General features: G+C 33.0%; 1 protein-coding gene across 2 annotated transcripts; it reads right to left on the reverse strand.

Moving 5' to 3' along the window:
- Positions 1 to 8,135: 8,135 nt before the first annotated feature.
- Positions 8,136 to 12,770, reverse strand: LOC128191625 (uncharacterized). 2 transcript variants are annotated; one of them, XM_052863792.1, is made up of 3 exons: positions 12,181 to 12,770; positions 9,794 to 9,919; positions 8,136 to 8,934 (listed from the first exon to the last, which is right to left on the reverse strand). In XM_052863792.1, exons 1-3 carry the CDS (start codon positions 12,506 to 12,508, stop codon positions 8,351 to 8,353), a joined length of 1,038 nt encoding a protein of 345 aa, XP_052719752.1. In that variant the 5' UTR covers positions 12,509 to 12,770; the 3' UTR covers positions 8,136 to 8,350. The 2 variants fall into 2 exon arrangements, with proteins under 2 accessions (XP_052719752.1, XP_052719751.1); XM_052863791.1 differs by lacking the exon at positions 9,794 to 9,919.
- Positions 12,771 to 13,506: the final 736 nt, after the last annotated feature.

Genomic DNA, 13,506 nt, shown 5'->3' on the forward strand with positions numbered 1-13,506 from the left:
GCATTGAAGATAAAGAAGGGGAACCAATATCGTGATTTTTGATGTTTTCATCATAGCTGATATTAAATCGATCACGTTAAAAACGGTCCAAAATCAGTAAAGGTATCAGAAAAAGTATTATATATAACTTTCCAATTTTGTTTATTCCAATTTTTAAAGCACAATTATATAATTTCTGAGGTTTTTTTTCAAATATGTAAGCTTGACTGCTCTTTTATAAAGATACTATTGTATGTATCCTCATTAGCATTTCAATACTAAATACAAGGGGGAGATGACACAAGAATCAAAAGAACAGCTGCAAACCTGTTATGCAGATTTGAAAATATTTAAAATGAAAACGTTTTTTGCATTCCATGAAAAAATCACCCACATATTGAAACAAAAAATTAGTATTTTGATTTGTTATTGAATCTTCTTTGATGCATATTTTTACTGGCAAACATATCACATGGCGTTTCAATTCGTTCAACATATTGCCCCACATATTTTTGTCTTGTATTGTAATTAAAAGTTGACTATACCCAGTATACACTGACAGCTAACAAAATTTATTTATCAGGGAAGATTTGGTCTTATGCTTTGATCTTCCTCTGTGTACCTTTGTGTAAAGAATTCCACATCTATAACATCAAATCTGGAGTTTTTTTAATTTCCAATGGAAGCATTTTGCGAAAGCTGAATGCAGAGCTAAGGCTGGAGAATATGAATCTTTAAAATAAAAAAAATACATTCAAACTATAAACAATTGCCAGAAAGTGTCCTTTCTATTCATTTTTGTTTTAAAATTATCAAATAATGGTAGATTTTCAATGATTATTGTAGAAAGGACGTTCTTACATACTAGTATGCTAAGGAATATCAGCCTTTTGTTATTAATTTTTTTTTTTAGATTTTCTGGATCTATTCGCTGCTTTTAATTAACCATCAACGTACGTCAAAAGTTTATTGAAAAACTCAAAGATTCAATCACAATGATGATGAGCTTTCTTATAATAGACCAAGAGATTTACAATGTGAAAAAAAAGTTCGAACAGAATGTTATAAAAAAGGTATCGAATTTTTAATGATAATATTTTATGTTCTCAACCAAAAGTAATAATTAAAAAAGAATAAGGAAGAAACCCAATAGCATTATTCTTTAAATTGATCCAAAGACAAAAAGTTTGAGAGCATTAAATTATTCTAGAATGATATATAGAGCTAAAACCTATTGTAATCAATAATGAACAAAAGATATACAGTTTTATACTTCCAAATTTTCAATATCATCCTCCGTAAAGTACATTTTCTATTTATTAAGGTTGATGCTACGGTTTTTGATATTTAATATTGCATTTTCTAATTGTCCTTAAAAGTAGATGCACTTCCCGGAGTCAATTTAAGATTTCATATTAAGTTTACTCTGATGAAGAGAAGTTCTCTTTGTATGGAAAATAACTTCAAAAAAGGAATCAATATCATTTTTTACAGCAAAGAAATTATGTTTGTTTGAGAGGCTGATATAAATAAGGTATCTGATTTATTAAAAGCACTGATTTTTTTTTACACGTACAAGGATTAGAAATAATTGTCTCTGGTTTTTAATTCTTTGCTCTTTCTGTCGCTGCAAATTGCTCTAAAAATATGACACATGGCTGTCGTTTGGACAGCCCCAAAAATATACCATATATGATACTGGCATCCACACCTGTATAAAAGAATGTCTTCATCGTAAACCTGACTATCAATCCATCAATTACAACACCCAACATTTCCATTGGGAATAAACTCTGAGGGGCTGATGACATCGAGTGTGATGGAGTTTTTTACTCCAACAATATATTCGTTTACGTATTGCATTCTTCACGAGTATTTTTTTTTAACTTTTTAAATATATTTGATACTTTTGGTTCTGCCTTCTTTTTTAAATTCTAAATAATGTCTTCCTTTGACAGGAAAATTTAGGAACTTGCAAAAGTGCACTCTGTTTATTTCGTACTAATGCGTGCCTACGAAAGACACAAATTTTTGTATTTCAACAGGTAAGTGTTATTTTTACTGCTTAAAATTGTTTTTCTTCGGTACCGTATTTTTATTTGTTTCTCACATCGCAAATAGTGATCACTTTTAAAAGTATTACTTTTACACAAATTTTTATTCATTTAAACATACTTAAAAAATTACTCGGTAAGTAATTAATTCATAAAATGTTTTGCTAGATACTATTCTTGAAAAAAATATTTCCCCATATTATTAGATGAAAATATGTCATTATTAAAAGATATCGAATATATTAAATTGATATTATAATATATTTTTAAATTATTTAAAGTAATAAAAAAATATCTCTTAGATTTTATTACCTTAAATATTATTTAAATGTAGAATTTTTCCTCTTTTCTTTACTCATTTTGTATTCTTAAAGTCTACGTACGTATTCTAAAGGTACGTGGTCACGATTTTAGCTGTTAAGGTCCAAATTCTTTTTTGCATAAAAATGTTAACTGTGTTTCATTAAGGCATTTTTAATATCAAACTATTATTTGAGTGAGATGTTCCTATTGCTATGCACGAATCAAAGCAGAACAAAATATTATAGTTAGTGTTAACGCGTAATAAATTAATCAACACCAGCAAGCATCTTTTAAAAAAGACACACACAACAAAATAACATCCTTACTATCACTTTCTTTTTTTTTTTTGGGGGGGGGGGGGCAAATATATTATATATATCTCATTGCAACCATTGAGGCAAGCGCAACAGGAACTTCATATACTCTTAGATCATTTTCAAGAACCTCCCAAAAAACTTGCCCAACCCTTAAACAGTTCTTTACTTTGGAAAGGAATTTGATAAGACTTGAAGAAATAGTCATTTATTCTATCATGTATGTTCATTTTAACAAAATTAGAGAGAGACCCCAAACTCTCACCCCCTTCCCCGTTGCTACATGCCTGCCTTTAAGCAATTTTTTTAACGCAAATACTGTCTCTGTTTGGCGAATTGAAAATATTCACTTATTTTTAATATCTACAATGTACACTACGTGAGATACATTTTTTGTTTTGATTCTTGTGTAAATTTTTCAAATATTCTTGGCTAAAAAGTAAATTCACATCGGCTAATTCTTATCACTTCATTCTGAAAAAAAATAACCTTGAAAATTTTTTCGTAATGTTGCATAAACTGTATTTATGTATTTTCGAGATACAATATGACTAATTTCTTACTTAATATTTTCGTGTATTATATATTTTGCAGATTAAAGGGAAAATGGTCGTGTATGTACGTGTGTTTATTCTACATGTAACTTTAAATTCTGAGACAAGCGCATGTTTGTGTATTACATGTACTTGAATGACAAGATTATCCAATGTTAATTTACACTCAAAGAATGCACACGTGGTGTTTAAATAATTATTTGCTTTGTAAGCTAATTAGTCATTTATTCTATCATGTATGTTCATTTTAACAAAATTAGAGAGAGACCCCAAACTCTCACCCCCTTCCCCGTTGCTACATGCCTGCCTTTAAGCAATTTTTTTAACGCAAATACTGTCTCTGTTTGGCGAATTGAAAATATTCACTTATTTTTAATATCTACAATGTACACTACGTGAGATACATTTTTTGTTTTGATTCTTGTGTAAATTTTTCAAATATTCTTGGCTAAAAAGTAAATTCACATCGGCTAATTCTTATCACTTCATTCTGAAAAAAAATAACCTTGAAAATTTTTTCGTAATGTTGCATAACTGTATTTATGTATTTTCGAGATACAATATGACTTATTTCTTACTTAATATTTTCGTGTATTATATATTTTGCAGATTAAAGGGAAAATGGTCGTGTATGTACGTGTGTTTATTCTACATGTAACTTTAAATTCTGAGACAAGCGCGTGTTTGTGTATAACATGTACTTGAATGACAAGATTATCCAATGTAAATTTACACTCAAAGAATGCACACGTGTTGTTTAAATAATTATTTGTTTTGTAAGCTAATTCTGTCCTGACACATATTTTCTTTTCATTTAGACTTCGGGGGGGGGGGGTGCTTTTTTTTTGCTTTTTTTTTGGGGGGGGGGGGGTGTTTTTTAAAACTAAATTGTTATCGAACACTGATATATATTTAATATAAATTTTAAAAATGTACACTATTAAATAACTAGTTTTAGGCATATTGTGTAAACTACCGACACATAAACTTTTCTCTGGCAAACTGTTTAAGGATTTATCACCACAAAAGTCTCTCAAAATCGATCTGTATGAATAAATATGAAAAATAAGAATGGTTGTAGAAGGTTAGGATATCCTAACTTAAGATTTTCCTAAGTTACCGTTGAGCTACATCTTAAGACGTGTTCTAAGTTGATCTTAGGATGTTCCTAACTTTTTTCCTAAGTCATATCTTAGGAGCACACTTACGTCATATCTTAGGAAAGTTTCGTGAACATGCCTGCAGAACTATTGAACCAATTTCAACCAAGCTTCTTACAAAGTATAATCGGGTGAAGGAATTCAAGGTTGTAAAAATAAAGGGCCGCACCTTCATTCAAGGAAAGATAATGAGGAATGATTGGAAATTTCTGGTATTTTTAAAAATGTGTGGTCAGAATAGCTGAAACCTGTGTTGAGGCATCCTCAGGTTGTGTAGATTCAGGCAAGTTAAAAATCGTGAACTTCTGGAGTAGGGCGGGTCCATATATTGTGAGGGTGGGAAGGGTTGGTGGTGGTCCAAATTACATTGCAGAAAAAAATAAATTGTTCATAAATTTGTATGGTATTACTTATACTGAGGTTTCATTAATATTCGTTGAATACCAATTTTCGTGGATTTCGTTATTTAAGTTAATCCACGAAATTAAATGTTCATTGAAGTTCAATTTCAACTAACATTTTGTATTGATAGGATCATTGGCCACGAAATTACGTTTCCTTGAAACTATGGTTTTCAGAAAATCCACGAAAATTGATACCCACGAAAATTAATGAAACCACAGTATGCGAGCATCTCGCCATATTGTTGATTCTCAGATGAACGCTCTAAGAGGTTTCGATGTTTTGTCGATGGTAATCTCCACTGAAAGTTCTTGAGTTTTCAGAGTCCACTGAATACATTACAGAACTGATCCAACAAGTCATTTTTCTCACACTATTCATGTGTTCTGGGCCAAGTCTTAAAACATTGAGACACAATGCAGCTTCTTTACCCAGAAGAGTCTGTCCATGGCCTGCCACAGCAATGAACTCTGCCATTATAGAAGTTTTTCCAACTGAAATTTCTGCTGTGAAACTGCCTGCCACATCTATAGGTTTCTTACATCGAAATGCAAATAGGTTCTTTGTGCACTTGTGTGAATCGCACATCACGTTTTTTATATATACCAATCAGGTTGCATGTTGGTCCTTAGTTTATTATCATGTTCGGTGGTTACGACTTTGCACAATCTTCATCATTATCTTCATCATCAACATACTATAATTCACTTTGTTCTTGTTTGGACGTTTCTGCAAGTTCATGTTTCGGTTTAATTTTGGAGAATTTCGCAAAATGACCATTTCTATGACTCTTGTAACAATTCGTTTTTCTCTTGGGCAATTCTTGTTTTGGGAAAATGATCGTTTCCACCATACCTGTAACACCCTTTTTATATGTTCGTCGATTCTACTTTTGCTGCTTTGCATTACGGGACTTAACCACATAAATCACACAAGAGTCTGCTTCTGCTTTAGCACTACCCATACACTTTGCCTGTTTTTTACTTGATGTAAATGTTTTCAGCTGCCCCAAGGTCAAATATTTCCTTTTTCCAGAACTTTTAGTTATAGATGATTTGAAATACACTTTTCTATGACCTGATCTCGAATTTGTTCATCACTCTGCTGACCGAATTATCAAAATTCCACTCGCTGACGTAAACGTGTGATAAACTGATAAACAAGCTTAAGTTTGTCTGCTTTTTGTATCATGTTTCGAAACTATTGTCTCACATACGATACGTTTACCTATGCCTCGAAGTAATCGTAAAACTGTTTTTTCACAACACTGTACTTCGTCTCCCCATCTCCAGGCTGCCTGGGATCAAATGTGAACTTCTAGTATACATCTTGAAGTTCTACACCCCCCCCCCCCCACCCTCCTTAATGAAACAGTATCGCTTTCTCTCATAGCCTTGCCTGTCCAGTATACAATTTATTTCAAAGATACGAAGCCACTTTTGCAATCGTGCACTTTCTGTTGCCGAGTCTCTGTGTATATCGAAGCCCTGCAACGCTGGGAAATCATTTAAGAACACTGCCATTTTCTTTCCCGTGCACTATACGTTTTTACACATTTGGAACTTTATCCTCGTCGCCAATTATGATACCTTTGTAAAAGATTTAATTGTGCTCAAAGAACTCGACCCACATGGTTCCACTGTATGGACTTCTTATTTATTAATTCACTTCCGGTAATTATATACATGAATATATACATTCACTAAGTATGATTCCCTCTTTGATTGATAATTCATAGCTCTGTAGAAGTGACAGGGTTAAAATCTGCATGACTTATATATCAATTGGTCGAAACCTTCGTCGAAGTAAGAAAAATCATGGACTGTACGAGATAATCATGATAATGTCAGACTCACATTCCTAATAGGAGACGATTTAGCCGGTTTTTTTTTTATTTAATTACTGAGATACATTAACAATTATATAGTTAATTTTTCCTACTTTTTACGATCAAGTGATCAATATTTTAAAAGAAAGATTAAAATGCTTTCTTTGATGATTCTTGCGGGTTACGAATGTAGCAGTCAGTGCAGAACATACCCCGATAACGCGGATTATGTTTTTTCTGCAATGTTGCCACCAGTGACCTCCATATCAAACATGAATCACAAAAGAAACCCTTTTATTGATTGAATAAACAAAACTCAAACAAATACAATATTTCCGGATTACCATTATTACGATTTCAGTTAATCATACATTTATTTAAAAAAAACCAAAAACGAAGGAGCTGTTCACCAACCGATCAGCAGAAAAAAAGTTTTAAGATATCTTCTGTAAAAAAGATCGGTAATTTGTTTATTGCATTCAATTTTATAAATGATAACAAAAATATTTCTTAGAATGGGCAAATAATTTGTATTTAACAGGAATATGCAAAAACATGCACATGCAGCATATAACTGAAGTAAGAACACCTAAAATTGTATTCGTGTGTATACACATGAACTTGGAGTTATTATTTTTAATTTATATCTTAAAAATTCAAAATTCTTCAGATTTTTCGGAATTGTTTATTACGGGCCGCCAAAAGGCGGTCCGTTATTTGATGTACATTTAGATATTGTAACTGCGTTTCTGCGGGATCTAGGTCTTTTTTATAAAATTATTATCATGCTTATTTTTATGAATTGAAAGTAAATTTGCATGTAGAAATGTGTTTTTAGACTTTAAAAAATATTACATATTTTTTGTTTTTCTTGTAAATGTAAAGCAGGTCATAGACTGTTGTGTTAGACGCGTTTTTATCGAAACTATGATCTATTCGGAAAACTTCAGAGTTTTTCATTCTTTTCAAAACAATGTGTCGGGATCGGTATACGGGACACACTAAAGACCCGAAACACTAAAGACCTAAATGACGAGAACTATTATATAAATGATATATTTTAATTTCTATATTCTGCGTCAATTAACTTTTGAGTGTATTTATGTTATTTCGAAGTGAAATGTGGTAGAAAAATATCATGAAATGACATCCATATCAATTATTTCATGACCTTTGCCCAAATAAATATGGTTTTCATGTGTCTACCTAATACCAATATCAAAACAACAGACAATTATGATTCAGATATTTACCTTGATGTATATACAAAACTAAATAGACTTTTGTTTGTTTGGCGTAGTTGTCATGGCCGTTTAATCAAATGTGCAAAAATTAGATAAGTACATGAATATCAGATAGATATCAGTCAGATATATAGTACATGTACATCAGATAGATTTCATACATGTACATTGAACTCGACATGCGCCCTTCAAACAATATGGCAGCATATATCAAATATTTATATGTAATATACAATATTAGAAATACTCTCTTGACCCGAGGAGCCTGGAAAAAACAGTGCCCCACGGAAACAGTATTCTAATCAAAATTATGCCAAATGGATCACGGACACTGTCACGTGAACCATCCGCCAATACCAGGCGGCAATTTTGACAACAATGACACCTGTAGATATGATACATAAGAATGTCTATACTTGGACATTCTAGATTCAGATATATGTATATGATATATAATAAGATAGATAAGTAAACGGACCATGACTTGCAAGAGATATATCAGCTAGTATATTTTAAGGATAGGTGCGAGAGGAAGATGTCACAAACTGCACAATAGCATTTTTCAGGGAATTTATGTATATATTGTTACTCAGATCTGACAAATGCACACCATCTAATCTAAATAATCTCTTTTGAGTTATGTGGATATCTGGATATTTGATAGATGCACCATTAAGCTTTTTCAAAACAAATGTTGCAATGGCACTATTTATTCTACGCCTAGAGTTTTCACCTTCAATGGTTGATAAAGACTGCCTCCAATTACTTCTAGGTAATATATGTGACCATACAATGAGAGTGTTTGGCAAGAGGTCTGCTATTTGAGATAAAGTTAGTTTCATGAATTTTTGAATACCTTTTAGGGTATTTTGAGGGTCCCCAATATTATTACCACCGCAGTGAATTATCAAAATAGTTGGTTGTTTATTAGCTATTAACATACTTGACACAGTTGTATACAAGTACCCCCAAACCATTTCCCTTCTACCATTCCAATTAATGGTAAAGTGGTTTAATCCAAGGTTTAACTGATTTGTGGTCTCTGCATATTTCTGTGCCCAATGAATAATAGATGAGCCAATGATCCAAACTGAATCTGAAATTTATGTATGATTTAACAGCATAAAACTAAAAATACTATTAACATGGTCTTATGTAGGATTTGAAAGCCGAGGAACTCCATTTACCCATGTGCTTGATTTGTATTTCAGAAACCCCTTTTAAGTACAGGTAAGTTGCACCTCCAATCCTAAATGAGTGCGACTTGAATGAATTTGTAGGTACCTCTAGGAATTTTAAGGATTTATACAGCATGGATGAAAATTGATATTGAGTCAATGGTTTAGTATTGCAGTGGGCAAATAGATGTGTTGCTTGAATGCATTACCTATGACTTTGAAATTTTTGAAAAATTTGAAACATCAAAAAAGAATCTGGTGTTTTGGGTATTCTAATGGATGAACCGTTACCTAATTGATCTGTTTTTGAGCAACCCACAAAAACTATAAACTCACCCTCCAACATTTGAACATGATTTCTTTCCAATGCCACTAGCTCACTTACTCTCAATAAAGCAAAAAATGCAATGAGAAATGCTGACTGAAATAAATGTGCTTCATATGAAGAAATAGTTAAATGTGGAATGATACTGGTAATTTGTGTTAATAAAGACAATGTAATTGGTTGTCTAATGTCCTGAGTTCTGCATGACCTTTTAAATCCTGCTAACAACTTTTTGACCAAAAAGGATTCCGTAGCATTCTGCCAACCATGTAAATTTACAACAAAACTCAAACCAGCCATATAAGATTTTGCTGATGAAAATGCAAATCCAGATTCCTTCATATAAGCTATAAACATTACTATATGATCTATAGGTGGTGGCCACAAATGCTCAAAGGAAGCTTGAACTCTGAAATTAAAAAATGCTTGGATGCCTTGTTTATAAACTTTACTTGAGTTTTCAGATATACTGGCTTCTAACAGTTGATCTATAGTTGATGAATAATCTCCCAAAATGGAGCAGGAATTTGACATGGAAAATTGTCTGCTGTAGGAGCCAACTGTCGGAATTTTGACCACTGAAAGCGAGAAATAGCATCTGCTATATTGTTATTTTTTCCCGGAACATGTATAGCTCTAACCTGGATATTATAACTAAGGGTATACAATACCAATGCTCGAATTAAAACCATGACCCTGTTATTTTTTGAAGACTTTTGATTAATAATATGAACTAATGAGAGATTGTCAATATGTAACAATAACTTTTTAGCATAGAGTTGTTCTGCCCAAATAAAAACTCCCAAAACAATAGGCACAAGTTCAAGAAAAGTAATATCTTTTGTTGTCTCATAAAACCAATGTGAAGGCCAAGCCAAATAACACCACTGACTGCCAAATATAACCCCACACCCTTTTGAACCTGAGCTATCTGTATAAAATTTGAGTGTCTCATCATCTTGCCATGTCAAAGATGGAAAAGGGGTTAAGCCATTAAACTTTGTAAGAAATTCTACCCACATTTCTAAATCCAATCTGATTTCTTTTGAAATTCTTATGAAATGGAAAGATTTTTTACCTCCTGCTAAAGCCGCATATACAAAACAACAAAATGCTCTTCCTGAGGGCAAAGCTTTAACCACAAATGCAAGTGACCCTGCTAATGACTGTAATTTTTTAACGGTGACCTTTTTACAACTTAAAGCATCATTAATTTTTTCAAAAGTTCAGTAACTTTATTTTTTGGAATGAAAATAGTTCTTGAAACTGTGTCAATGCCTAATCCTAAGAAACAAATAGATGTACATGGACCTTCTGTTTTTTCTGGAGCTAATGGGATCCCTAAAATTTCAGATAACTTTATCATATGAGCCATTAACATCTCACATTCAGCTGTGTTTGCTCTACCTATAAATAAAAAATCATCTAAATAATGAATGATCCCCCTTGAATTTGACCTTTGCTGCAGCTCCCAGTGAAGGAAGGAAGAGAACATCTCAAATAATGAACATGAAATTGAGCAACCCATTGGCAAGCATTTGTCCACATAATATGAATTTAAAAACTTGAAACCTAGCAAGCAGAAATCTTCAGGACAGACTGGCAACAATCGAAAAGCACTTGAAATGTCCATTTTGGCCATTAATGCACCCTCCCCCATCTCCTGAATCAGTGACAAGGCTTGATCAAATGTAGAGTACGACACTGAACAATATTGCTGATCAGTGTGATCATTGATACTATTACCCACTGGGTGTGATAAATTAGAAATCATACGCCACCCCCCTTGCTTTTTGGGGAGGATACCAATAGGATTACACCGCAAATTTGAAATAGGTGGATAGGGAAAGGGGCCTAAAATTCTACCCAATTTTATTTCTTTATTTATTTTTTCATGTAACTCAACAGCATGTTCCTCTGCAGATATCATGTTTTTAAATTCAACCTTTTTTCTAATGCCTGTATATTGAAGTGAAAACCCATTTTTAAACCCATTTGATAGAACTGTTGCTATTTCTTTGTTAGGGTAATTTACCAGTAAAGAATCGAAGTTATATGTATTGATTGGAGTGCTGCCAATATCCCATAATTTATGTAACAAGTTACATGTAGGTTTGCCGTCCTGTGGTTTGTTGTCGATTCCTGAAAAATTTGTTGTTGGAATTAAAATTTTCCGAACGAGCAGGTGCATTTTTGGGAATTTGATTAGATTGATTATTTTTGAAGCAGTTAATGGAGGGATGATATGCATTACATGTGATGCACTGATGCAAATACTTGCAATATTGCTTCTGACAAACACCTTCATAATTGTAGGCATAACATTTCAAATACCTACGAGTTGACTGATTTGACAATTGGGTTTTATTAACTGTTTGCATGTAAAACAACCATAGTTCAGCATCAATAGATCCCCAGTTTAAAGAGGAGTCTACAGACTTCTTTAAGCGAAATTGCACATCATAATCCAACCAACCTGAATTGTTACTAGCAGCCCCCTTTTTAATTGTTGACATATACCTCAAGAGTGAAATGGCTTGTAGTGGATGTTTTTCTAAGTATATAGAAGCATATATGAAAAATGCATCCATCCATTGCGAGAGGTTTGTAATTTTGGTTTCTTTATTTTTTGGTTTGACCTGAAAAACACCCCCCTCGAAAACAATTTGATTTTGCATTTCTGTGCAAGGCTCTTGAAGCAACAATTTGTTTAAATGAACAAATTCGCCATTCCAAATTTTATCTTTGAGAGCTTGGGATACATGGGATCCCAGTATAGAAGTAACACTGTTAAATGGGTTTGGCGTGTCAATATTATTTTCCAAATAAATTTCTGTACCTTGATTCATGGGAACATGTGACGACAACGCACTTGGTGCGTCAAGGGTGGGGTTAACTATGGGCGGCATGTTGTGAGGAATCATCCCGCTCCGTGACATTCCCTGGCCTGCTTCAGTTGACGCCTGTGTCGCTGGTGTCGTCGGATCCGCAGGTGTTGGAGGAGTCGCTTGTGTCGGAGGAACGGGCTGTCTCACTTGACCTCCTCGACGATTTCCGCGACGACCTCGTGCCAATACACTACTCGAGGCAACTGTATTTGTTCCATTTGGCACGGCTGCGTATGGGCTTCTCGCCTTAGATGCCCTTTGGTTCCTTACCCTCAGCATGATATTGTAATAATATACCGGTATAAAGTAATAAAACTCGCCGATTAAAACGATAAAACTTGATTATTTCTCTAGTTGATTTTTTGTGACCGACTCAGGGAACAGTTGAATATAAAAGGAAGAGCTTAACGCGCACGCTCCAAGACCAGGAAGTGTAGAGTTATTGCCCTTGAATTAACATTACTAGAGTTATAGTTCTTGCCCCAAACAATATGCTTAACTGCATGAAATAACAGGGTTTATCCATATTTGATAAACCCAATTATTTACTTACATGTAAAAATATGAAAGATCTAAAAATTTGAAATAACCTGAAATTTGAGCTGACCTGACTTATTTTTAATTCTTTTGAAAACCTCATGCAATTAAATAACGATGCTTACCTTCATAAACGGAAGTGTAGATAAGATTTGTAATTCAATCTGGGAAGAAAATTATCCCGTTTATTTTTTACTTTAATTCTGCAATTTCTAACGGATGAGCACGATCTTACATGTACATGTACCTTTAAAATATTCCATTTCTATTTTATAATGTGGTGTCTTGAAATCATATGAACTGATGCATTAAGTTTTTATTCAATACAGTGCAACAAAAAATCAAAATGGTTTGAAATACATAATCTCCATGAAAATAATGATGAGTTGATGAGTTGAACTTTGTATTAGAATAATGTACAAATCTATTAAAATTTACTATTAAAATTAGTACTGTATAACAACCAACTCGTTTGCTTCTTTGTGGTGTGTTTTTAATGTAAACAACCAACGATGATTCATACAACAATCATATTTTTTGCGGCCAATTTGACGATTGCGTCAATGAAGTTTTCTTGCTTTCATTGATTTATATATTTTTGTACCTCAAAAGTTAACCCTCATGCCATTTGCTAATGCATTAAAAAGCCAAAGACCCCGTCACAACTAAGCTTTCTCATCGCAGAATTGAACAAAAACCACAAGAATGGGAATATCATTTAAAGTATCAGCTTTTTATGA

The sequence above is a fragment of the Crassostrea angulata genome, chromosome 7 (genome assembly GCF_025612915.1).
Source record: "Crassostrea angulata isolate pt1a10 chromosome 7, ASM2561291v2, whole genome shotgun sequence".
Classification (NCBI taxonomy): domain Eukaryota; kingdom Metazoa; phylum Mollusca; class Bivalvia; order Ostreida; family Ostreidae; genus Magallana; species Magallana angulata.

Bases quoted from the DNA above. Each gene is read 5' to 3' on its own strand.
- LOC128191625 (XM_052863792.1), bottom strand. From the start codon at position 12,508: ATGCTGAGGGTAAGGAACCAAAGGGCATCTAAGGCGAGAAGCCCATAC. The intron at 9,920-12,180 runs GTACAGAAATTT...TCTCGCTTTCAG, and splicing joins ACATGTTCCCATGAATCAAG to TGGTCAAAATTCCGACAGTT. The intron at 8,935-9,793 runs GTAAAGTTTATA...CATAAATTTCAG, and splicing joins CAGTATATCTGAAAACTCAA to ATTCAGTTTGGATCATTGGC.